Source organism: Larimichthys crocea, chromosome X (genome assembly GCF_000972845.2).
Source record: "Larimichthys crocea isolate SSNF chromosome X, L_crocea_2.0, whole genome shotgun sequence".
In the NCBI taxonomy this organism is placed as follows: domain Eukaryota; kingdom Metazoa; phylum Chordata; class Actinopteri; family Sciaenidae; genus Larimichthys; species Larimichthys crocea.
The window spans coordinates 22,983,456-23,010,908 of NC_040020.1; the positions used below are offsets into that span (position 1 = coordinate 22,983,456).

The window sequence follows — 27,453 nt, forward strand, 5'->3', positions numbered from 1 at the left end:
ATGTCTGATTTGATGTTGTTCCAGACCTGACTGAGATCAAGCAGCAGTTTATTAAAGTGTGCTGACGTGAATGGTTGTCTGAATGTTGGTGCTGACGTTTTGGATGATGTCTGTAGAAGGCTGACATTATGGATGATCCAATAACACAATGACAAAGTCACTCTAACTCATTTAGAGAAAAGCTCATTGATTAGGACATAGTATGTTGAGCTGCGCACATTTCAAACTGAAAACATGGATGGATTATAAATGGATTTTATAACATCATTTATTCTTATTTCAAGATTTGGAGGACTGCTGGTTGTCAGAGATCAGCTGTGCTTCTCGGCCTCAGCTCTGATCCAACCCCTCCCATCTGACACACCTGGACCTGAGCTTCAACAACCTGCAGGATTTCAGGAGATTAGCTGCGTGTTGATTTTCGCAGATCCACACTGCAGACTGAAAGACTCTGAGTCAGTTCACTGACTACGCTGTTACTATTGTAAGATCGGATGTTAATTAACAATTGAAGCTAATTTTATGTTTCAGACATAACTTACATCCATAAGTTGTAAAATGTCCTTTGGTTCATATTTTCATGTTGTTGTATTAATTTTAGTCTGCGTCACAAAGACTTGTGTTTCTAAAGAAACTGTAGAAATGTCTCTGTTAGTGGTTTAAAGTAAATGAAATGTTTAGAGTTGTTGGTCAATGGTCACATCTGTGTAACAGAAAGATCCTCCGAACTCAGATCATTTGAAATGAGCAAGTTATACTTGTTGAAGTAAGAAAATATTCTTTGCTTTCGTTGGTTCAAATGTTTTCACAGATCAGATCAGATCAGAGCAGACTTTATATGACCCACACTGGGGAAAATTCACTTGTCACAGTAGCTCATATACACAATGTTGAGGATCAATTATCACAAGTAAGAAATGTATACAAAAAGTCATGAAGGTACAATGTGTGCGGAAAGGTGTGACAGGCTGCTGGAATGCAAAGGAGCTGTGGTAAGATCTCCTTCTTCCATCGGTAGGGAGTATATCAGTCGGTGTGGCTGAAGCGAGCGTACTTAAGCTCCCACCACAGTCCGCCTGCAGGAGCGTGCAGAGGACCGCTCAGGAGTGATGTCAGTTTGGCCGAGCATCCTACCGTCTCCCACCTCCTACGCATAGACGTCACAGGCCACACGACACTTCAGCACCGTTGCTGCTCCTATCCACTCTTGTCACAAGTGAAAGCCATCCAAAGTCAGCAGCGAAATACCACAAGCGAGTTCATTCAGCCATGATGCTATCATACTCCCTCTGTGCCTGGTTAGGGACCGTTAGCCGTATAGCCCCCCCATCTTACATATGTGGAGAGATCTCCTTCCCATGATACAGACGGTACAGATGGTCGCGTATGGCCTTTTGCTGCTACTGGTGCTTAGATCCAGCTCTGGCATCCACTCTCTGCTTTCTTCTCATTCTGCAGGGATCAGCGGCATTTCCACATGACGACTTGCTAGCACTACCTTAGTGTCTAACAGCTGTTCTGGGTGGTAACAAGAGGGCTTTTTTATGAATGGGTCACCGATGTAGTTTCATGAAGGAGTCCATACAGCAGAAAGACACAAACATTTATCTCCACAGTTCAAAGTAAACCCTTGAACACAAAATGTTCTTGCAGAGTGCAGAAAAAACGACACAAGTACCAAAAAAAACTAAAAACACAGAGAAGTGTTCAGAGCTACTGGAAACGGCTGCCAACGTCAGAACGACGCCCATAGCATACATGAATAAAACAAATGATGTCATGATCATTGTAATACTGAGCCTCAGATACACACACACACACACAACACCACACACAACACACACCACCACACCAACACAGATAAACAGCAGCATTTATAATGTGGCTGACGTGAATGGTTGTCTGAATAGACTCAGATCTGACCTTCAACGTCACATAAAATCAGTCACCAAAACAGCCTTCTACCAAATAGAAACACATCCAGAGTTAAGGGCTTTATGTCCCAAACAGATCAGGAGAAGCTGAACCATGCTTTCATCTTCCAGTAGACTTGACTACTGTTATGGTCTTTTAGGACTGGACTCCCCCCAAAAAAGTATCAAACAGCTGCAGCTCATGCAGAACGCAGCAGCTCGAGTTCTGACCAAAACAAGAGATCAGAACACATACCCAGTTCTTAAGTCTTTACACTGGCTCCCGTTAGCCACAGAATAGCTTTTAAGTTCTGCTACTAGTTTACCAATCACTGAATGGTTAGGCCCACAATTACATAAACGACATGTTAGCAGAATATAGACCCAGTAGGCTTGAGATCTACGGACTCAGGCCAGATAGTGGAACACAGGTTCAACCAGCACGGTGGTGAAGCAGCATTTAGCAGTTTATGCTGACTCACAACTTGAAACAACAGCAGGACTGAATTAAAAGCCCAACTTTTAGCACTTTTAATCCAGGTTAAAAACTTTTCTATTTCACGTGCTTATGGGCTGAGCTTTTTAAAGAATTTTTATCTAAATCCAGTGATTCGTTTATTGTTTTAAATGTTTTCCACTTGCATTTTTTATATTTAAATGACATTCTGATGTTTTAAATTACATTTCTTCTCTTTTTAATTTTTTATTCTATGCTATTGCTTGTCTTAATGTCATGTTTTTCCTTGCCTCTGTAAGCACTATGAATTGCCTTGTGTACGCATTGTGCTATACAAATAAACTTGCCTCTTGAATGTTGTGCTGACGTTTGGATGATTTCGTAGAAGGCTGACATTATGATGATCCGCAATAACACAATGAACAAAGTCACTCTACTCTTTTAGAGACAAAGCTATGATTAGGGACATAGTAATGTTGAGCTGCACATTTCAAACCTGAACACATCTGATTGGTTATAATGGATTTTTATCAACATCATTTATTCTTTATTCCGATTGTGGAGCTGCAGTTTGTCAAGATCAGCTGTGCTTCTCTGCCTCGCTCTGAAGTCCAACCCCTCCCATCTGACACACCTGGACCTGAGTTGAAACAGCTGAAAGATTCAGGAGTGAAGCTTCTGTCTGCTGGACTGGAGAGTCCAAACTGTAGACTGCAGACTCTGAGGTCAGTTCATGTGTTCTGCCTCTGTACAGTGTATATCTACCAAATTTAAATCCAGAACAGAGTTTGACATTTCTTTCATGTCTTCTTGTTTTCTGTGTTTGTTGAGCACAATCACAGCAGCTCTTTTTAAAGTTTGTCAGTGTGAACAGTTTGAATTGAGTCTGTACTCAAACTGATTCATGTTATTAAGAAAACTGAAGGATTGATCCTTTAATGTGCTGCCATGAAACCAAATTTATTTTAGTTCATGTGAACATCTCTACATGAAACATGAAAAGAACAACACGTTTTCAGGAAAATGTCTTTTTATACAGAACCTTCAGAACTCAACACACACACACACACACACACACACACACACACACACACCCCACACACACACCCACACACCACACAGTTTTGAAGTATCGTGTCTGATCACTTCAACAGTTAATGATGCTTCCATTCAGGAATCGATGTCCCTTTGTGACTCAGCCAGTAAACAGGCTTAAATAATCCACTATATTTCTACAGAAGGTCCAGGTTACATTTCAGAGGAAGACAACATTCATGTCACTTTGACCATTTGATCCAGTTCTAAAGATGATTGAGGATGAAGCTCACAGTCAGTCAGCTGTGTGCTGATGGAGGATGACAGTGGTGATGAGGATAGTCTATCTGTGCTGTGAAATGAGCGCATCACAAGTGCAGGGCGCCGTGTTAACCAGGTTTGTTTGGACTTCACTTATATTTATTTCATGAAGTCTGATTTATTTATTTCATGTTGGACATTTGGACTTCTGTAGAAAACATGTGTCTCAGTATTTTTCATCAAATTGTTCTAAATGAAGAAGAAACAGAAGAAATGTCTGATTTGTGATTATTCCAGACCTGACTGAGTAGCAGCGCATGTTATTAATGTGTGCTGACTGTGAATGGTTGTCTGAATGTTGTGCTGACGTTTGGATGATGTCTGTAGAAGGCTGACATTATGATGATCCACAATAACACAATGACAAAGTCACTCTACTCATTTTAGAGAAAAGCTCATTGATTAGGACATAGTAATGTTGAGCTGCACATTTCAAACCTGAACACATCTGATTGGATTAAATGGATTTTATCAACATCATTTATTCTTTATTCAGATTGTGGAACTGCAGGTTGTCAGAGATCAGCTGTGCTTCTCTGGCCTCAGCTCTGAAGTCCAACCCCTCCCCTCTGACAGAGCTGGACCTGACTGGACAACGACCTGCGGATTCAGCAGTGAAGCCTTGTTGTGATTTTCTGGAGAGTCCACACTGCAGCTGAAGACTCTGAGTCAGTTCACTGACTCCTGTTACTATTGTAGATCTGATGTTTAATTAACAATTGAAGCTAATTTATGTTCGACATAACTTACATCCATAAAGTTGTAAATGGTCCTTTTGTTCATATTTTCATGTTTGTTGTTGTATAAATTTAGTCTGCCGCACAAAGATTGTGTTTCTTAAAACTGTAGAAAATGTCTCTGTTAGTGGTTAAAGTCAATGAATGTAAGAATTGTTGGTCATGGTCACATCTGTATACAGAAGATCCTCTGAACTCAGATTTAGTTTGAAATGATCAAGTTTACTTGTTGAAGAGTAGAAATTTCTTTGCTTTCTGTTGATTTCAAAGTGTTTCAAGATCCGATTCAGATCAGATAGATTTATGATCCCCACTGGGAAATTCACTTGTCACAGTAGCTCATATACACAATGTTGATGATCAATTATTCACACAGTAGAAATGTACAAAAAGTCATGAAGTCATTCTGGTGCTGAAGAGTCTGACACACACAACACACACACACACACACACACACACACACACAAAACACACACACACCACACATACTGAATGGTTGTCTGAATGTGTGCTGGACGTTTGGATGATGTCTGTAGAAGGCTGACATTATGATGATCCACATAACCACAATGACCAAGTCACTCTACTCATTTTAGAGAAAAGCTCATTGATTAGGACATGTAATGTTGAGCTGCACATTTCAAACCTGAACACATCTGATTGGATATAAATGGATTTTTAATCAACATATTTATTCTTTATTCAGTTGTGGCACTGCAGTTTGTCAGAGATCAGCTGTGCTTCTCTGGCCTCAGCTCTGAAGTCCAACCCCTCCCATCTGACAGAAGCTGGACCTGGGAGGAAACGACCTGCAGGATTCCGCAGTGAAGCCTCTGTCTGATCTTGTGGAGAGTCCACACTGCAGACTGACGACTCTGAGGTCAGTAGAGGGTTGCAGTCAGTCCATGTTGGTCTCAGCAGTATTGTACTAAACACAGTTAGTATCAAAGCACAGATCCCGTATTTCTGTAAACCTCCGACCTTCTCAGCGGCTGCTTTCCTCAGTGAAGCTGTGGAGGAGAACGGTTGACAGGCTTCCGGATTGGACAGAAAGACAGAGAGAGAGAGAACAGTCAGCCAATCAGATGAGCCAGAAGCTCGTTGTGATCATGTGTTTTTGGTTGATGTGAAAGCGACTGTTGTTTGTTGTGTTCATGTCTACAGGAAATAAGCTGATTCCAGCTGACAGCATTCCAAGATGCCAGACACGTGTCCTCATTCATCAGATCTGATCTCAAAGTGTTTGTTCTCTCATTCCAACATAAGAACTGATCAGTTCATCTTGTCACAGCTCTCAGATCAGTCTGACTGAAGCCTGCAAAAGCTCATTACATTTAGTGAGCATGTGGTCTTTGTACAGAGCAGAACCTCTGCTGAAGTCCAGGACCCCAGCTGAAAATGAAAGTGGCAGTGAATGTCTCTCTGTTTCTGCCACTGATGATGCGTTCAGGGACTGTCAGCACTTTATTTCCACTGTGTACTTGAGGTGAAGTGCAGAGTCAACCAGACTTGATGGAGGGTCTGTGAGCTTCAGTCCACACACGTTAACATGAGAGCTGACAGGAAAGCTGCTACGCTACACAGCCGCTCCACTTGTGTCTGAACAGGACTGAAGTCCTGCTGTTCTTTATACTGGATGTGCTCATCACTGACTGACAGCTGTGATGAGGGAGTCTCTGGAAACACTGATTCATGACTTCTGTTGTCTGTCGCTTCTCTCATCAGGTGGAAGCGGTGAGAAAGGTGTTTGTGTGATGAGAGGGATCAGCTGAGTCCTGATGATCCAGAGAGGTTGAGCAAGCAGCTCCGCTCTGACTGGCCATGTTACTGGGAGGTGGAGTGGAGAGGAGAGCTTCATCCAGCAGAGACTGACGGAGGAATCACAACAAGTGGAGATGACTGTCAGCGCTGCAGTCTGAACTGCTCTGATGATCAGCTCCACTGTCAGACACAATGTCAAGTCCACCATCATCATGTGGTTCCTCTGGATCATGTGACAGGATCATCAGTGGATCTGGACTGCTCTGCTGCTGCTGACACACTGAGACTCCTCCACTCCCTCTGCTCCACCACTAGCCCACCTGGACCTGGACCTGGACCTGGACCTGGACCTGGACCATATTGTCACCACTACCAGACGTTGTCCCAGTTTATAACGATGATTTGTTTGTGACAGAAACGAAGATCAAACCTGTAGAAATTTGGATTGAATGGAAGCTTCACTGACCGTCTACAAACTGAATTGTGACTCCCAACTTAAGTCTATTGTTATTATGTCAGATTATAAATCTCTGAGCTTTTCAATCCTCAGTTTTTCTAGTTATATCCCAACAGATTGTTGAAGCAGAAAACTGAAGTGAAGAAGTGCAAAGTCTGCTGTATTTCCTGTGAGTTTGTCAACGACCGCTTTCACTTGGACGTTTCATTTGATCCGTTGTTGATCTAAAATGTTGATCAGAGTTTCTTTGACTTTCTGAAATATCTCTGGATGTTGGTGAAAGTTCAGTGCTGTGTTAAACCTCCATCACACACTGAACACCACAACATTTCAGTCACTTGTTCTACATCTGATTTCTCTGGACGTCGTTTTATAAACTCTTATATTTAGTCAGAGGTTTGTGTTTGAGCATGCTAGTAGTAGATGAAAATCCTTGCATGGGCTTTGTAGCATTTTAATGGGATTCTCCTTTTGTAGCAGATCAATGATTTGTAATGGAAATCTAAGTAAAACCTCATAGCCATAAGCCTTAACCAGTGTGAATAACAAGAGTGGAAATATGTAATCATGGAATCCTTCTTGTTTTTGTGACCTTTAAAAAAAGTGTATTTTCACTTCTAAACGTGTGTTTGTTTATTTGTTTTATTCTAAAGAGCTCCATGTGTCATTCACATTCATGATTAGCCTGTGAGCTGCATCTGCTCTGCATTTGTCTTTGATTGTGTCTCGCTCAGCTGTCTTAATAAATCCTAATTTGTCTATGTTTTGTGCTTTGTTTCAGTTTCACTAAATAAATTGGTGCTCCCTTAATTTCCCAAGAAAAGTCAGGCCTTGTAGATTTTGAAGCATCCGTGTCAGCTGACTCTCTCCAGCTTTGAAAGTGTTTTCATTATGGGACAATATACAGGACTTAGTCTCAACGCAAGATCCAGACTTCTGACACACAACGTGAAATGAATGAGAAAAATGTCAAAGACAGAAACTCTAAACTTGAGTGTCATTATTAGTGATTCAGATGATGTTCATGGAGATGTTTGTTCTGTTTCTCACCTGGGGACTGTTTGTATTATTGCAGAAAAGTTGCAGAAGTAAACTCTGATGAAAATAAGGTCTCAGTTCACGTCCTCTCAGACCTAAGCGCAGCGTTTGATACCATCCACCATGATATCTTCATCAGTCGTCTTTCTGACTGTTCCACTGGTTCAACGTCAAAGGGACAAAGTTTGACGTCAGTCTTGGAGATCGTGTGTCTGAGAAACATGACGTGTGTTTTGGGGTTGCACAGTGGAGATGCCTTAGGTCCATTATTATTCTCACTGTACATGCTGCCACTCGGTGACATCATCAGAGAGCACAATGTGTGTTTCCATAGTTACGCAGATGACACGCGACTGTACGTCACAGCTGAACCAAATGATGCTGCAGCTATAAACTCCATTACTACCTGTCTGCAGTCAAGAAACAAATGGACGAGCCAGAATTCTTCATTTAGTAAAAGAGGAACAACCTGAATCCTACGAGTGGAGTCTGAAACAAAAAGAGAAATGATGTTTAATAATGTAGAAACTGCAAAAAATCAAAAACTAAATCTAGAGCCAGAGTTTAGTTTGTCCATTTAGAGCCACTGTAGGACGTAGTCTCCGTGACGTCCCCGCAGACTGTCTAAAACCTGGACGTAGTCTCTGTGACGTCCCCGCAGACTGTCTAAACCTGGACGTAGTCTCTGTGATGTCCCCGCAGACTGTCTAAAACCTGGACGTAGTCTCTGTGACGTCCCCGCAGACTGTCTAAAACCTGGACGTAGTCTCTGTGATGTCCCCGCAGACTGTCTAAAACCTGGACGTAGTCTCCGTGACGTCCCCGCAGACTGTCTAAAACCTGACGTAGTCTCTGTGACGTCCCCGCAGACTGTCTAAAACCTGGACGTAGTCTCCGTGACGTCCCCCAGACTGTCTAACACCTGGACGTCGTCTCTGTGATGTCCCCGAGACTGTCTAAAACCTGGACGTAGTCTCCGTGACGTTCCCCGCAGACTGTCTAACACCTGGATGTGTCTCTGTGATGTCCCCGCGACTGTCTATAAACCTGGACGTATCTCTGTGACGTCCCGCCGAGACTGTCTAAAACCTGGACGTAGTCTCTGTGACGTCCCCGCAGACTGTCTTAAACCTGGACGTAGTCTCCGTGACGTCCCCGCAGACTGTCTAAAACCTGGACGTAGTCTCTGTGACGTCCCCGCAGACTGTCTAAAACCTGGACGTAGTCTCCTGACGTCCCCGCAGACTGTCTAAAACCTGGACGTAGTCTCTGTGACGTCCCCGCAGACTGTCTAAAACCTGGACGTAGTCTCCGTGACGTCCCCGCAGACTGTCTAAAACCTGGACGTAGTCTCCGTGACGTCCCTGCAGACTGTCTAAAACCTGGACGTATGTCTTTGTGACGTCCCCGCAGCTGTCAAAACCTGGACGTAGTATCCGTGACGTCCCCGCAGACTGTCTAAAACCTGGACGTAGTCTCTGTGACGTCCCCGGACTGTCTAAAACCTGACGTAGTCTCCGAGATCCCCGCAGACTGTCTAACCTGGATGTAGTCTCTGTGACGTCCCCACAGACTGTCTAAAACCTGGACGTAGTCTTCGTGGACGTCCCCGCAGACTGTCTCAAAACCTGGACGTAGTCTTTGTGACGTTCCTGCAGACTGTTTAAAACCTGGACGTAGTCTCCGTGACGCCCCGCAGACTGTCTAAAACCTGGACGTAGTCTCTGTGACGTCCCCGCAGACTGTCTAAAAACCTGGACGTAGTCTCCGAGACGTCCCCGCAGACTGTCTAAAACCTGGATGTAGTCTCTGTGACGTCCCCACAGACTGTCTAACATGGACGTAGTCTCCGTGAAGTCCCCGCAGACTGTCTAAAACCTGGATGTAGCTCTCTGTGACGTCCTCGCAGACTGTCTAAAACCTGGACGTAGACTCCGTGACGTCCCTGCAGACTGTCTAAAACCTGGACGTAGTCTCTGTGACGTCCTCGCAGATCTCTGCTGTGAAGTTGGACATTGTGACATGGGGACTTATGGAGCCAGCCTCAAGTGGACGTTTGAGGAACTGCAGTTTTTGGCACTCTGTGTTCGTCTACATGTTTTTTAAGCAACGTCAGTGAGTACATCGTCCACATGACCGATCAAATAAATGAATGACTGACATCTGGACCAATCACAGCTTCACCTGCAACAAAGCAGCGATGATGCAGAGTGTGAAGGTCTGATCTCACAGAGCTCACACATGCTGCATTTGAATATAAATATCTGGGAATGTGGTTGGACAATAAGCTTTCTTTTAAAACACGTGACTGAGCTCACAAACCTGGCTGCCTTATATAGAATCAGGTGTTGCCTTTCTTTTGAGAGCAGAAAGACGATTGTTGAAACAACCATTTTATCAATTTTAGATTATGGAGATATCATTTACATGCACGCATCTCCATCCACTCTGAAAGCTCCTGACACAGTTTACCATAGTGCTGATATTCCTGGTGATCCTTTTAGAACACATCACTGTAAACTATATGAGAGTGTAGGGTGGTCCTGTCTCCATGAGAGGAGGGAAACACATCGCCTCCTTTTTATTTACAAAGCACTACAAGGCAAATTACCATCATACCTCACTTCTCTTTTACATTATAGCACAAGGTCACAGGGTTTTATGAGACTGGAAACAAAGAAAATTAGCTTTTCAGTTTTATGCACCCACTAAATGGAACCACCTGCAAGAGACACTGAAACTAGACCAACTTGTGTCCGTAAACCGTTTTAAAGTTTTAATACATGGTATGGGAAATATACAGTGTTCTTGCTTTAACTGATTTAGTTTGAACTGATCTTGTTTTAACTGGTTTAACCGTTTGGGCTATTTACTGTAAAATGTTCAGTCAAGGTTTCCCTGAATAAAGAACGCAATACATAAAATAAAAAATAATTATGATTCAAAGAACAAGACGACATCACACCACTGTGTTATTTAAACCATGAAGATATTTTTAGAAGTGACATCACTGTGTGTGTGTGTGTGTGTGTGTGTCTGTGTGTGTGTGTGTGTGTGTGTGTGTGTGTGTGTGTGTGTGTGTGTTTGTATGTATGTGTGTGTGTTTGTATGTCTGTGTGTGTGTGTGTGTGTGTGTGTGTGTGTGTGTGTGTGTGTGTGTGTGTGTGTGTGTGTCTGTGTGTGTGTGTGTGTGTGTGTGTGTGTGTGTGTGTGTGTGTGTGTGTGTGTGTGTGGTAACATTCACAGCAGATTTTGTCGCCTGCTCTGTCACATGTTGCTCTCTGCAAACAGCAGCAACCGCTTTGAGGTGAGACTGTAAAATAATAAAGTCACGACCACAAAGTCAAAGTGTTTGTGTCCCACCTGTCCTCTGTCCTCTGTCCTCTGTCTGTCCAACACCGACACAAAGTGTCCTCATGGTATTTTAGAGTTTGTCATTTCCTGATAAACCAGAAAAAGGAGCCAAAGCGGGCTGCTGTACTCCCTGTTAGAATACTGCTCACTGCTGGTTCTGAGGTTGAGCTCGGTCCCGGGTCCAGTTGGGTTTACTGACACACAATGCACACAACGTCCACGACAAGCCGTCCTGTTTTTACAGGAAAATGAGGAATCGGTCAAAGCTTTGCTTCCTGTTTCAGTTGGAGATATAAAACGCATTACGTACGGAGATAAACAGTCAGTCCGGCCTTTAACCGGGCTTTTAGTAGAACCAAGACTACCAACCAAGTGCCAAGTCCTACATCAGCTCTATCTCGGCTTCACCCCTTCCCCCAAATTTGGTTCTTCCTGGCAGCGTCCTCGGTTGCCCAAATGTCTTAATACAACAGTGGCCTAAATCGGGCACTCGTCCCGGCTGCCAGAACCGTGTCAGACTTGTGATGGATGATGCACCAGAATCAGCTCAAGCATACTTGGGCCCGTTTCCACGGCCCGTCTGTGGCCCAAAGCTGGCCTGAGTGCTGATAACTGATGCTCCTTTATGCAGTGAAATCAGATTTTCTGAGGTGAGAGTTATGTCTCACACACTCGGAGGTTCTTTAGTATTTCCATAAGTACTGCAGTAATAAGTCCACATAGCTATGCAGTGATGTGACCTGTCCGCGACGCTTTGATGGACATAGGAGTGTGTTAGTGATGAAGATGGTGACATGCAGGGCTGTCCACTCAGCACATGGCTCAACAACGGCGTCCATCTGTGGGAATGTCATGTGGGCGCGCCGAGCCGGCTCCGTGTAGCCGGCGACACACGAGCATGCCGAAGCAGCGACTGCATGGCTGCGGGTCAGAGGTCGTGCAGCTTTAACGGGGTGTGATGCTGCAGGCGTGTACAGTGTGTTAGTGAGCCTGACATGTGTGGCACATGCAGTGTGTGTGTGTGTGTGTGCTCAGTGGTTCATGATTTAACTATAAATAGATGCACACATGAACACTCAGCTTCTTATTGTTCTTCAGGATCTTCTCCTTCCCTGGAGTTTCTTTGCTGAGCTGCAGTCACAAAACACTAAAAACAAACTTCAGAGTGTTCCCATGTCATCTGTCCAACTCTCATTTGTCTTAATCCAGGTGTGCGGTCACCGACTCCTGATTGGCCCCAGCTGAAGAAGGCGTGGCCACCTACTCAACCCTTCCTGCAGGTCCCTGATTGTAGCAGCATCTAATCGGATGAATGAACCACACACACACACACACACACTGGTCTGAGATAAGGTGTGCTGTCAGACTGGTGGTCTGTGGTCTGTTCCTCCTCCGTCACTGAGCTTTGATCATATGATTTTATCCTGTCATAGATCAGGTCCATCTCGGTTAACCTGTGTACTGCATGTCAGTGGCTCTTCCTGAATGGGGAAGGCTGAGGATGCTCTTTAGTTTGCTGGACACATTTCTGCTCCTGGTACTCAGGTAAACAGGATGAGGTAAAACCAGAATATAACATAATGTAACACATCATGATGTGTAGGTTGAACAGAGGTCAGTGTTTCCTCTCACACAGAGCTCTCTGTCCTGACAGATCACACTACAGGAGTGTGATGACAGAAAGGTTTCTGCAGCTCTGATCGTGTCAGCTGTTTCCTGTATGTTTCATTCCACACAGAAAGGTGAAGAAGAGGAAGTGAGTGCAACATGAGGTCCACACCAGGACAGTGTGTCTTCACATGCGTGTTGTTCATATTTGATCTGATCTGTTTACTCAGTGAGAAGAGCTGCTGAGAGTCTGACACAGTTTATGCCAAACGTCTCTCAGTGTTCAGCTTCCAGCTGAAAGAGCTGCACTCTGAGTTTAGACTGAGAATAAAGGAGCTTCACATTCAATGAGGAGCTGTCTCTGCAAAATGGAAATGAGTCTGTGAACCTGCTGATTTCATCCTGGACCGCTGCCCTCTGCAGGAAACATGAACCTAACGCTTAACTGTTCACTTTGAATCTCAGTATATCTGCTGTTCTACCTGGATCCACTCCTGACCCACATTTCATGTGATCCTCACAGTCTGCATGATTCTCTTCATGTCTGTAACCTGAGTGATGACACTGTACCTGCAAAGACACGGGCCAAGATATTAAACATCAAAACTCTACGATGTATTCACATCCAAACATCTCAGCTACTGCTGTGTTTGTTTGAAGATTTTTGTCTTTTGGGACGTCTCGGAGACTATGTCCAGGTTTTAGACAGTCAGCGGGGACGTCACGGAGACTACGTCCAGGTTTTAGACAGTCTGCGGGGACGTCACGGAGACTACGTCCAGGTTTTAGACAGTCTGCGGGGACGTCACGGAGACTACGTCCAGGTTTTAGACAGTCTGCGGGGACGTCACGGAGACTACGTCCAGGTTTTAGACAGTCTGCGGGGACGTCACGGAGACTACGTCCAGGTTTTAGACAGTCTGCGGGGACGTCACGGAGACTACGTCCAGGTTTTAGACAGTCTGCGGGGACGTCACGGAGACTACGTCCAGGTTTTAGACAGTCTGCGGGGACGTCACGGAGACTACGTCCAGGTTTTAGACAGTCTGCGGGGACGTCACGGAGACTACGTCCAGGTTTTAGACAGTCTGCGGGGACGTCACGGAGACTACGTCCAGGTTTTAGACAGTCTGCGGGGACGTCACGGAGACTACGTCCAGGTTTTAGACAGTCTGCGGGGACGTCACGGAGACTACGTCCAGGTTTTAGACAGTCTGCGGGGACGTCACGGAGACTACGTCCAGGTTTTAGACAGTCTGCGGGGACGTCACGGAGACTACGTCCAGGTTTTAGACAGTCTGCGGGGACGTCACGGAGACTACGTCCAGGTTTTAGACAGTCTGCGGGGACGTCACGGAGACTACGTCCAGGTTTTAGACAGTCTGCGGGGACGTCACGGAGACTACGTCCAGGTTTTAGACAGTCTGCGGGGACGTCACGGAGACTACGTCCAGGTTTTAGACAGTCTGCGGGGACGTCACGGAGACTACGTCCAGGTTTTAGACAGTCTGCGGGGACGTCACAGAGACTACGTCCAGGTTTTAGACAGTCTGCGGGGACGTCACAGAGACTACGTCCAGGTTTTAGACAGTCTGCGGGGACGTCTCCACACATGGAGCTGTGTTCTCTGGTTTCTGTCTGCACCGGGATCGTCTGAGACTGGATCACGTTACAAGACCTGAACGTTTCAGACAGACCCGCTCGCTCAGGTCGCTGTCAGTCCTCGTCTTTGAGGACAAATGTTGATGTCACATGTTTGACAGAATGGAAACACACCACATGTTCTACTAGTTCTACACAGTGAAGCATCAGGATCGACTTATATATATACTTATATGATATTTAGCATGTGTGTATCTGAATCTGTACCTGTGTGTGTGGAGCAGTTCATGATCTTTGTTCTCTGATCTGTGGCCACCGACCCGTCGACACTCAAACACATGAGAATGTGAGACATGTAGCAGAGACACGGGGACGAGCTGCACACAGTGCATGCTGACATGTCCACGTCACCTAACACACAGGGCAGGACATCTATAAACAGTGAGCAGGCCACACTGTGAATAAACACACGGACAAAGGTCCAGCACGTTTCACTCACCTGAAGAACTTCAGGAATCCACCATGACGTCAGAGAAGGTTAAATGAATCAATCATGTCCAACTCAGGACAACTGTCCTCTTCACTCTCTTCTCCTCTGCCATTATGTCCATAGAGGCTGACCACCGGGCCTGTAAACCTCTTCTCCTTCTTCTTCTCCTTCTTCTTCTTCCTGGTGGTCCTAACCTCCTCCGGTGCTCTGAGCTCACAGCCCGGCTAACAAACTGAGCTAACATGAGCTAACAGCAGCTACAGCTGCTTCTTGTGAGGACACTGACGTGGATCGTGACTCTTGGTCTCATTAGTTTGCTGATTGATTCAAACGTGGGTCTGTGTTTAAAGCAGAGCCGCACAGATGGTCCAGGTGGTACACACACACACACACACACACACACACACACACACACACACTCCTGGAGTCCAGCATTAGAGCAGTTTGATGTGTGTGATTAATTATATCATATTTCCACAGCAGTAGGAGCAGGAGGCTGTAAATAGGTGGTAATGTGAGGCAGTAAATGTCTGAGGGACAGACAGGGACACTGACAAGAACACACACTCACACACACACACACACACACACACACTTAGTTGTAATATACTTGGGAAGACCCTAATTGACACGCTCGTTCCCACCAACACTAACCTAAATCTGGACTTAACCCTGAAGAGACGTGAGGACCAGACTAAATATCTGCAGTTTAAAAAAGTCTCAAGGTCAAAACTCAAACTGGTTCTCATGAAGACAAGAACACACACACACACACACACACACACACACACACCACAGGGACATACTGTACTGAAGCCTGGGGGGGCTCAGCAGCCGGACCAGATCGGACAGGGTTGGAGTACAGCCTCTGAGACCAGCAGTGAATAACGTCACAGTACCGAGGTGACTTACAGACTTTATGATGGAAACATTGATCAGCAGTGAAGCGCTAACTGGACTGAGTCAGCCCGGGACGCCACGAGCCAAACCCGGCAAGAAAACCACCTGATAGGCTGCTGTGTTCACTGTTAGACTGGACACTGCTGGTTCAGAGGTTCTGTTCGCTGTGTTCCCTCTTAGCAACTGGACAACTGACCTTGTTCAGAAGGGTCGTGTGCCGTGTTTTGTGTCCACTGTTTCGACCTGGACACTGCTGTGGTTTCAGAGGGTTCTGTCGCTGTGTGTGCACTGTGAGACTGGACAGGCCGGTGTAGAGTTCTGTCGCTCTCTGTGTGTTCCACTGTTGTTAGCACTGAGAACTGCCGTTCAAGTTGGTTTCTTCAATCCGCTTGTCTCACTTGTTAGTACTGGACACTGTGGTTCGAGGTGTGTGTCCCGCGGTTGTGACGTGAACGGAACGCGGTAGGCAGCGGTTCAGAGGGGTGCATCTGTGTGTTTCGTTGTGAATTGGGGAACTGTTAGATGGACACTGACTGGGTTCCAGAGTCTGTATCTGTTTTGGCTTTGTGTCACTTTGACTCACACATCAGCCCTTGTCTCACCAATAGCCCTTGTCTCACCATCAGCCCTTTGTTCTCAGCATCATCTGCTTCAGTAACTGTTTGCACGCATCTGGTTCCTGTCTGTCTGTTCACACCTGAGCTGGAGGTGAGCTTCATCCAACAAAGGCGACGATTACCACAAACAGACAGAGAAAGAGAGAGAGAAAAGAAAAACAGAAGACACTGGACCCCAGACCCAGGTCAAACAACATGGTAAACAGCCCTGTTGAGGACCCTCTGGTGTTGTCGGTTTTGAGGGACGACATGACAAGTGATTTTCATTTAAGGTTCGTCCAGGTTTTAGACAGTGGTGCGGGACGTCTCAGGACTACGTCCAGGGTTTAATGACAGTCTGCGGGGACGTCACGTAGACTACGTCCGGTTGTTATAGACAGTCTGCGGGGAGTCCACAAGACTGACACGTCCAGGTTTTAACAGTCTGCGGGGGACGTCACAGAGACTACGTCCAGGTTTTAGACAGTCACTGGGGACGTCACGGAGACTACCGCCAGGTTTTTAGACAGTGCTGCGGGGACGTCACAAAGAGACTAACGTCCGGTGTTAAGACAGTCTGGCGGGGATGTTCACGAGACTAACTCCAGGTTTTTAGACAGTCTGCGGGGACAGTCACGAAGAGACTACGTCCAGGTTTTAAGACAGGTCTTTTCCCTCCTTCTCCTCCTTTCCTCCTTCCTTCCGTCCCTCCTCCCTCCCTCCTCCTCCCTCCTTCCTCCCTCCGTCCCTCCTTCCCGCCTCCCTCCTCCCTCCTTCCCTCCTCCCTCCTCCCTCCTTTTTCCTCCTCTCTCCCTCCCGCCCTCCTCCCTCCCTCCGCCCCCCCTCCTCCTCCTTCCCTCCTTCCCTCCCTCCATCCTCCCTCCTTCCCTCCCTCCCTCCTCCCTCCTCCCTCTCCCTCCTTCCCTCCTTCCATCCTCCCTCCTCCTCCTTTCCCTCCCTCCCTCCTCCCTCCTTTCCTCCTCCCTCCTTCCCTCCCTCCTTCCCTCCTCCCTCCCTCCTCCCCTCAGACACACACCCCTGTGTTGGAAATGTTGCGTCTCCTCCTCTGTCGGATGAACTGCAGTAACCTCTCGCTCTCCGCCTGGTTCTGGTTCTGGAGGAAAGGCGTGTTTGTTGGTGTCTGAAGAGATTCTGTGTGTTCTCTGTCTCCACAGTTTGAGGCGTTGCTATGAATCAAACCAAATATTCCTCCTGACAACAGATGCCTCTCCTCCTCCTCCTCCTCCTTCTCTTCCTTCTTCTCCTCCTCCTCCTCCTCCTCCTCCTCTGTTCACATCATTATGGTCCCTTCTTTAACGTGTTGTCCTCCTCTCTGCATTCGTCTCTCTCTCTTTTCTGTGAAATAGAATCAAACACTGATCTATGTAACGTGTCTCTTGTTCCTCCTTTCATAAACGCTGAAATCTTCCCTCAGTGGAAACTTATAAATCTGTTTTTATCTGCAGGCGGAGGCTCGGCGTCCGGCCTGAGGACGATCAGATCGTTCACTGCTCTAGTTCTGGAGCGTCTGTAGGTTCTGGTGGAAAACCCAGAGCTGGCTCCTTCAGGAGTGCCCAGACTTTAAAAAGTTGTGTCAGCAGCTTTGATGCTTCTGTGGGTTAAAAATACTGCAGAGTTTCCTCCGAGTCCCGCTCGGCCCAGCTGCTCTCAGTTCAGTTAGAGAAGACTGTCCAAGATCTTCACTGAGCCTGAAGACTGTCCAAGATCTTCACTGAAGACTGTCCGAGGTCTTCACTGAGCATGAAGACCGTCCGAGGTCTTCACTAAGCATGAAGACTGTCGGAGGTCTTCACTGAAGACTGTCCGAGGTCTTCACTGAGCATGAAGACCGTCCGAGGTCTTCACTGAGCCTGCAGACTGCAGACCACCTGTGACCACACCCACCTGTCAATCAAAGCGTCCCCGCTCTTAACCCTGCATAACTTGAAGCCTTAATATAATGTGAACAGGTGAGTTGTATATAAATTCACCCTCAGTACAGTTGTCATGAACGGGGAAATTAGCTACAGAGACCAAAACTGTTTTTTGTACCAGGCTGTAAACATGTTTATTTCTGCTGTGAAGTTGGACATTTGGACATGGGGACTTATGGAGACTGACTCACTGCTGGAGCCAGCCTCAGGTGGAACCTGAATGCACCATGAGGTCCTGTTCAGGGTCCTTCAGAGAGGTCAGAGGTCAGTGAATGTCTCAGAAGACGGTCGGTTCATGGTTCTCCTCTGGACTCGTGGATCCGTCCTCGTCTCTCGTCTCGAGTCGTGGACGTGTTTGCAGAAGTCCACACACTGAGCCACAGCCCATCTGCTCTTACATAACACTCCCATAATGCCTCTGCAGCGTCCATACGTAGACCACGAGCACGCAGGTTTGAATCCCGGCTCGCTCCACTCAGACCACGTGCCAGAACTCCCAGCAGGCTTTGTGTTTCCACATCAGGTGCACACACACACTCACACACACACACACACACACACAGAAACACACACACTCACACACACACAGAAACACACACACACACACACACACACACACACACACACACACACACACACACACACACACACACACACACATCGAACACTGCTCAACCTGACACGCTCACAGGAAGTGATGTCACGTCTTTTGAAGGTTTCTGATTGGTTCTTTACTTTGACCTGGAAATCAAACTGAACCATCTCAAAGTGTCTCCAAGGCTTTTCCAGGACCTGGAGGAACTCTGAGGACATCTGTTTTTAGGAAACCAGATGGTTCAGACACACACACTCACACTCACACACACACACACACACACACACACACACACACACACACTCACACACACCAGGAGCTTTTCTTTATGTTCAGGCAGACTTGGCTCCCAGCCCAGATAATTATGGACACAAGTTCAATTGTAGCAGCACTTCCTGTTGTGACTGTCAAAATAAAAGTCCTGCTGACCGAGAGAGAGTTGTAGTCTCTGAGACGTCCCCGCAGACTGTCTAAAACCTGGACGTAGTCTCTGTGACGTCCCCGCAGACTGTCTAAAACCTGGACATGGTCTCTGAGACTCTGGACATCTGTCTCATTATGAGTTGTTGTTTCTTAAAGTTTGTTTTTACTTTTGAATTTTTTTTCTTTGACTCAGGTTTTATTGGACTTTATTTTTTTCTCTCAAGGTTCCAACTTTTATTGTGAATCCAGACCTCCTTTTCCCGTTATTCAGTGTGTGTGTGTGTGTGTGTGTGTGTGTGTGTGTGTCTCCTCCTCCTCCAAACATGGCGCTGGCCCGCAGCTCTGTCGACGCAGAGCGGGACATGAGGAGGACCAGCAGCGGGCAGCAGCTCAGTCTGGACGGACTTTAAAAACTCTTTTTTCAAACCAGCATTCACTTCAGACTGTCCCCGCTTCCATCCGGAGACTCTTCAGACTGTCCCCGCTTCCTCCAGCAGCTTCTGGACACGCTGACGCGTCACGGCCGCGCGCGTAACGGAGAGCCCACCTGTCCGACGAAGGTAGATTTCAGTCCGTGCGCTCGAGGATGTGAATCTGCCTGATTGGACCGAGATCACGGAGCAGAGCGAGCACACAGGCGGGGAAGTGAAGCTCGCAGCCGGAGCTGGAAGCATGTGCAGCCCCGTGAGGAGCGCACACACTCAGGCCGAGGAGGAGTGAGTGTTTCCCGGGGAAGAAAAACAACTTTTTCCGCTCTGCGCGCCGAGAGAGGATGGATGGAGAACATTCTGCACTGTCAGGGGTGGAGAGGGACAGAGACCGGCTGCCCCCGATCTACACCAGCTCCCCTCCAACTGTAAGACATCCACCCTTTGTTCCACGCACAGATCTGTGTCTTCATGTTGAAATGTAGATGATAGATACTTTTATATTTAAAGGACCCGTTTAAATATAAAACATAGAATAATAATTTATAGGATATGATCCATGATCAGTGACAAACAAACATAAATATTTTATTATCAGCCTCATAATGATTCATTTCAAATGTCTGAGTGTTTACAAACATCATTCTGTGTCATTTGCTTTTTGATGGAAGCTTTTATTTTGAAAGGATCATTTCCCCTCTGATGGATCAGTCAGGAAGTTGATTTCAGTTTTCTGTCTAACGAGGTTTTTAATCAGCTGCACCTTCAATGGTTAAATCAGATCATCTGCATGTCCTCTCGTCTCTGGTTCTGAACAGACTCTAAGTGGACCTAACACACACACACACACACACACACACACACACACACACACACTGAGTTTCCTCCTGTTGGAAAAAGTGATGCCCCTCTGTTACATAACGCCTCCTGACATCAGTGTGATGATGTAATCTCCGTGTTTTTGAAGCGTTTGTGTCGGCGGGCTTGGAGCCGGCCTCTCGGTGTCCCCTCGCAGCAGACTGGCGGGTTGCTGGTTGCTGGTTGCTGGTTGCTGGTTGCAGGCTGGTTGGTTGATGTCATCTCCATTGTGTCAGGCAGCAGGAATGTGCAGATCAGATGCTTCTGACCAATAAACAGTCTGTCACTGCTCAGGCTCCGCTCGTGTCTGGAAATGCCATAAAGTGTCTGCAGCAGATTCTCCGAGTCGGCCCGTCCGGCTCCGCTGTGAGGAACTTCAGGAACTTCAGGAACTTCAGGAACTTCAGGAACTTCAGGCTCAGCGGTCGGAGAAGAAAAGCTTCTGTCGTTTCACTTCAGACCAAGAAAAGAAGAATTGAAGACAGCTGCAGCTCAGGAGGAGCAGCCCGATGTTTGCTCCACCTGAGAGTCCACGTCACATGAAGACAGACGAGACATCATGAGCTGAGCCCAAACACATCAGTGTCCAATCACATCACACGTCACGGAGACTACGTCCAGGTTTTAGACAGTCTGCGGGGACGTCTCAGAGACTAGGTCAGGAAGGTGTGACTCAGTCACCATCTGGAGATAATCCATCAGTTCTCGTGATCAAACCGACGCGTTGCGTCTTCTCGTCCGTCCACAGAATCGTCTCTCTGCAGTCTCTCGCGTCCTAACGTCTGGTTGCTTCAGTCTGAACATGTCAAAGTTCTCTGTGTCCTCCTGCATGGCATCAGTCTCTCTACGTTCACACCCAGAGAGCCACAGGGACCGACAGCGGCCTGAATCTGTCAGACTGCGATGATCGATCCACCAGAATCAGCTTGGATCAGTTCTATGAGTCATCTGTGGCCCAGAGCTGGACCCTGTCAGTGCCGCTAACGAGAGCTGGTCTGCAGCCTAAATCAACCCCAGTCTGCAGACTGGAACTTGGACCAGTTCGGCAGCCGGAGCTGGCTCAGCTCGCGTCCTCTGGAGCCAGAACTGAATCCGGTGTGCCAACACTCAGCCGGCACATCCAGAACAGAGCCCTGCTCTCAGTGCACACACACACACACACACACACTGTCCTCTCTGACAGCGTGTCCTCTCTGACAGCGTGTCCTCTCTGACAGCGTGTCCTCTGACAGCGTGTCCTCTCTGACAGTGTCCTCTCTGACAGCGTGTCCTCTCTGACAGTGTGTCCTCTCTGACAGTGTGTCCTCTGACAGCGTGTCCTCTCTGACAGCGTGTCCTCTCTGACAGTGTCCTCTCTGACAGCGTGTCCTCTCTGACAGTGTCTCCTCTCTGACAGTGTCCTCTCTGACAGTGTGTCCTCTCTGACAGTGTCCTCTCTGACAGCGTGTCCTCTCTGACAGCGTGTCCTCTCTGACAGTGTCCTCTCTGATGGCGTGTCCTCTCTGACAGTGTGTCCTCTCTGACGGCGTGTCCTCTCTGACAGTGTGTCCTCTCTGACAGCGTGTCCTCTGACAGCGTGTCCTCTCTGACAGCGTGTCCTCTCTGACAGTGTGTCCTCTCTGACAGCGTGTCCTCTCTGACAGTGTGTCCTCTCTGACAGCGTGTCCTCTGACAGTGTGTCCTCTCTGACAGCGTGTCCTCTCTGACAGCGTGTCCTCTCTGACAGTGTGTCCTCTCTGACAGCGTGTCCTCTGACAGCGTGTCCTCTCTGACAGCGTGTCCTCTCTGACAGCGTGTCCTCTCTGACAGCGTGTCCTCTCTGACAGCGTGTCCTCTCTGACAGTGTGTCCTCTCTGACAGCGTGTCCTCTCTGACAGTGTGTCCTCTCTGACAGCGTGTCCTCTCTGACAGTGTGTCCTCTCTGACAGCGTGTCCTCTCTGACAGTGTGTCCTCTCTGACAGCATGTCCTCTGACAGTGTGTCCTCTCTGACAGCGTGTCCTCTCTGACAGTGTGTCCTCTCTGACAGCGTGTCCTCTCTGACAGTGTGTCCTCTCTGACAGCGTGTCCTCTCTGACAGTGTGTCCTCTCTGACAGTGTGTCCTCTCTGACAGTGTGTCCTCTCTGACAGCATGTCCTCTGACAGCGTGTCCTCTCTGACAGTGTGTCCTCTCTGACAGCGTGTCCTCTCTGACAGTGTGTCCTCTCTGACAGTGTGTCCTCTGACAGCGTGTCCTCTCTGACAGTGTGTCCTCTCTGACAGCGTGTCCTCTCTGACAGCGTGTCCTCTGACAGTGTGTCCTCTCTGACAGCGTGTCCTCTGACAGCGTGTCCTCTCTGTGAATCACCTGTCAATCAGGCGGCGTGGGCGGGGCAGTGACAGCGATAATGAGAGCGACCGCGTCCGCCAATCAACCCATGCTCCATGAAACACCTGTTAGATCTCATCAACACACACACAAGATATGAGTGTGTGTGTGTGTGTGTGTGTGTGTGTGTGTGTGTGTGTGTGTCGTTGCCAGGACGATGATGTTCTTCAGATTTCTCCTCTCTCTCATTTCTTTGGAAACTGATTCACTTTGAGCAGCAGATCCACGTCTTCCTGCTCCTTCTGTTCTGCAGCCCCTGAACGCACCACGGCCAGCCGAGTGTGTGTGTGTGTGTGTGTGTGTGTGTGTGTGTGTGTGTGTGTGTGTGTGTGTGTGTGTGTGTGTGTTGCTGTCAGGAGCGGCTGCTGTGCATCTGTTGATCTCTCCTCCTCTCCAGCTATCCTTTCATTTCTTCCTTCACTTCCTGTCCTTCTTCATCCTCCTCTTTATCAATTTCTCTCTCTCTCTGTCTCTCTGTCTGTCTCTCTGTCTCTCTCTGTCTGTCTCTCTGTCTCTCTCTGTCTCTCTCTGTCTCTCTCTGTCTCTCTCTGTCTCTCTCTCTCTCTCTGTTATTCCTCCTTTCCTCTTGTCTTTACTCTCTCGTGTCTCCTCTTCTCCTCCCTCCTTCCTTGTCTCCTCCCTCCTTCCTGACCTGCTCTGTTCATGTAACCTTTGCTGTTTTCTTGATGACGTCGTCTTTCCGTCCTCAGGGTTTTGTCCGTGGAGCGAAGCAGCCGTTTCCGTCTCTGGGCTCCTTCATTTCCACGCTGAGTCAGCGCAGGGACGCCGGGGGGCGGGGCTTGGCCGGCGGCGGCATGACGGGCACCCTGAGCAGCACCCAGTGGCTCCGACACGGTGAGTTCAAGGCCCTCTGGTCAAACAGACGTTCAGTCTGCAAACAAGATGATTAATATTTAACGCTGAGCTTCGTTTTTCATGTTACTGTTTTATTTGAGAGTTGAAGGTGTCACGACGTGACGTGGACGAACACGTCCCTGCAGATCAAAGCAGCTCAGAGACCAGTGTCTCTGAACCTGTCCCCGTGCTGCGTTCACTGTCTGAACGTCCCCGTGCTGCGTTACCTGTCTGAACGTCCCCGTGCTGCGTTCACTGTCTGAACGTCCCCGTGCTGCGTTCACTGTCTGAACGTCCCCGTGCTGCGTTTCCTGTCTGTCTGAACGTCCCCGTGCTGCGTTCACTGTCTGAACGTCCCCGTGCTGTGTTCACTGTCTGAACGTCCCCGTGCTGCGTTCACTGTCTGAACGTCCCCGTGGTGCGTTCACTGTCTGAACGTCCCCGTGCTGCGTTCACTGTCTGTCTGAACGTCCCCGTGCTGCGTTCGCTGTCTGTCTGAACGTCCCCGTGCTGCGTTCGCTGTCTGTCTGAACGTCCCTGTGCTGCGTTCACTGTCTGTCTGAACGTCCCTGTGCTGCGTTCGCTGTCTGTCTGAACGTCCCCGTGCTGCGTTCACTGTCTGAACGTCCCCGTGCTGCGTTCACTGTCTGAACGTCCCTGTGCTGCGTTCGCTGTCTGTCTGAACGTCCCCGTGCTGCGTTCACTGTCTGAACGTCCCCGTGCTGCGTTCACTGTCTCAACGTCCCCGTGCTGCGTTCACTGTCTGAACGTCCCCGTGCTGCGTTCGCTGTCTGACTTTCTGTGTTTACACAGCTCCATGTATGAACTCTGACTGTTTATGTCGAGCTGTGAGCGACGACGTCTCTGAAAAGAGACGAAGACGAAGTGCTGGTCATGTTCAGTTCACATTTGTGAAAGAGTTGAAAGTTCCTGAAAGTTCCTGAAAGTTTCCGATCACTGAAGGCAGTTGTACCTGCTCCGTATGTTTCATGAAAGTCTTCAGCAGTTTGCCCACACAGAGCAGTCGATGACAAACGTCCTGAGGTCGTGGACGCGGCGGCCGTCTCACATTAAAGGGGACGTGTCTTCCCGTTAAAGGCGAGGTTTATTTCTGACTGCCGTGAGAACGTGGAGCCAGCGGAGCGCTCACCAGCCGCTTTGTCACCACGGCTACTGATGCCAGAATAATTCTGCAAACCTCCGCCTTAAATGAAAACCAGATGAAAGAGACTCACACACACACACACACAGATAGCAGCATTCCTCGGGCCCGTTCCAGTCGTCTGGATCAGAACCACAGTTTGCTGTTTCATCTGTGAAGAATTCCACAGGTTTGTATTTCCTTTTAATATTGTCAGATCTGGTTTGTGCTCTGCAGCTGAAAACAATAACACGGAAAGCAGCAGAGAGCCGCTGCTCTGATATTCATCTGACCCGTTCACTCACAGAGCACAGGGCTGCATGCAACACGTCATTACAATAAACTGAAATAGATCAGCTCGCCAGCGTTTGGACCACAGAGTCAATGTGGGACTGACTTTTAGTGGTTGGTGAGAGCTTGGTGAAATAAAAGGCTGAAAGACAGACGCCGAGCTGGGCTGACTGCTGCTGGACTAGGCAGTGAGATCAGCTGCTGCTGGGTTTTATTCTGAAAGACGAAGCCTCCTCTGGTTTCCTGTCTTCTCCATGATGATGTTCATCATGGAGTGGAGGAACAACATGAATTAATGGACGATAACAAGCTGGTCGTCTTCCCGTCTTTGTCGGAGTGAACTTTGATGACAGCAGGAAGACGAGGACGAGGACGAGGACGTCCTCAGAGGTCTTCAAGGTGACTCTTCTGATTAAAGGCTGCCATGACGACGAGGCTCGTTGCTGTCAGGACTAAATTGGGTGACGCACAGGCTGACAAAGCAGCAGTAATTAGGATGGAGGAGTGAGGGATGGAGGAGTGAGGGATGGAGGAGTGAGGGATGGAGGATGGAGGGATGGAGGAGTGAGGAGTGAGGGATGGAGGAGTGAGGGATGGAGGAGTGATTCTGATTGTGTTCCCGGTCCCCAGAGGACGAGCCGCTCTGTGATCATTGTGTATTAATATGATGTGGACATTAAAACATGTTGTTGTTTTGTCCACACACACACACACACACACACACACACACACACACTGTTTGTTCTGTGTCCCCAGAGGACGTACCATTGGTCGCTGTGTGTTTGAGTTGAATATTTCTGCATGGAAACATTCAAAGTTCCAGTTTGGAGGATTGAATGGCATCAGCCCCTCGCCTCACCCAGAACAGAGTTATGAAGATTATGATTCGTGGATCTGAAATATGAGCACAAAACAAACTGTCTCTGTAGCGCCACCTGTCTGTAGCTCCTCCACAAACATCAGGACGTCTCCATGTTCAGATGACGTCACTGCTCATCATGTTTATTGTCAGATTATGCAACATTTATACGTGGCTGATCGTTATTAACACACGATGCTTCATTTATTAAAGTCAACGAACAGACAGACTGAGGATGGTTTTTCCAGGCTTCTGATTGGACAGAGACACTTGAATTAAGGTTCATTACAGTGTTATGGAAACATGTCTGTGATGTCATCTGTCCGTCCTCTGTCCTCGTCTGCCTTTAATCTTCTGTTGGACAAAATGAGCCCCCACAATGCACCTGGACAGGCGTGCTGGTTGACTGTTGTTGCTGTGGAGACGGAGACAATTGGAGGCTAATTATAAACCCAGTGAATGGACGGCCAGGAGAGTGTGTGTGTGTGTGTGTGTGTGTGTGTGTGTGTGTGTGTGTGTGTGATCTTTTGTGTGCGACATCATCGATGACACAAACATCTGTTTTGTTTCCTCTCCAGCTCATTTTCATTTTTTCCACGCCGCTCTGCCCGGTAACAAAACATGTAACACAGCCACCGCAACATCCTGTTAAACTTTCAAAATAAAACTTACTGAGGTCGTAGTTCTAATTCTAAAGATTCATCACAGACAGGGCTGGGCCTTGGAGGCAGAGCAGTTCGTCCACTAATCAGAAGATCAGCGGTTCGATCCCCTGCTCCTCCAGTCTGCATGTCTAAATGTCCAAATGTCCATATGTCCTTGTCTGCGCCATCGGCGTGTGACTGAGATATGTAGTGTAAAAGAGCTTCGAGTGTCGAAGGCAAATCAAAGGCGCTATGTACTGTCCATTTACATTTACTGTCTAAAACCTGGACGTAGTCTCCGTGACGTCCCCGCAGACTGTTTAAAACCTGGACGTAGTCTCTGTGACGTCTCGCAGACTGTCTAAACCTGGACGTAGTCTCCGTGACGTCCCCACAGACTGTCTTAAACCTGAACGTAGTCTCCGTGACGTCCCCACAGACTGTCTAAACCTGAACGTAGTCTCTGTGACGTCCCCACATGGTTGAGGCTTGAGCAGCTCTCACTTCTGAATGAACGTGATGTCTCAGACTCATATTTCTTGTCTTCTTGTCTTCCTGTCCCTCAGGGAGAGAGCTGCCGCCGATCTGCAGCGATGTTCGTCAGAAGCAGCGTCTCTCCATCGACACTTTGCCCCCAGAGGTCAAAGCTCCGTTCCCCTCCGACCCCGTTATCCCGCTGCGCACCAAGACCACCAAGGAGTTTCAGTAAGTTTCCCGTTCAGCCTGTTCCCATAAAACAAACTCACGTCTGACCCTTGAAACAAACATCTGGTTGTTCTTTTCTTTTC

The 27,453-nt window shown here is 47.8% G+C and overlaps 1 protein-coding gene and 1 long non-coding RNA gene across 2 annotated transcripts in view; both read left to right on the forward strand.

Annotated features, from left to right (window-relative positions):
- The first annotated feature begins 3,045 nt into the window (after positions 1–3,045).
- On the forward strand, positions 3,046–6,248 carry LOC113746672 (uncharacterized). The gene is made up of 4 exons (XR_003463037.1): positions 3,046–3,095; positions 4,223–4,237; positions 5,184–5,343; positions 6,189–6,248. It is a non-coding gene; the product is annotated as an uncharacterized LOC113746672 (long non-coding RNA).
- Positions 6,249–19,488: 13,240 nt separating this feature from the next.
- hectd2 (HECT domain containing 2) overlaps positions 19,489–27,453 on the forward strand; it is a 36,333-nt gene continuing 28,368 nt past the window's right edge. The window contains exons 1-3 of the mRNA XM_027283294.1: positions 19,489–20,077; positions 23,586–23,730; positions 27,232–27,370. Coding sequence (XP_027139095.1) covers positions 19,994–20,077; positions 23,586–23,730; positions 27,232–27,370 — 368 coding nt within the window. The 5' untranslated portion in view covers positions 19,489–19,993. The remainder of the gene's footprint in view (positions 20,078–23,585; positions 23,731–27,231; positions 27,371–27,453) is intronic.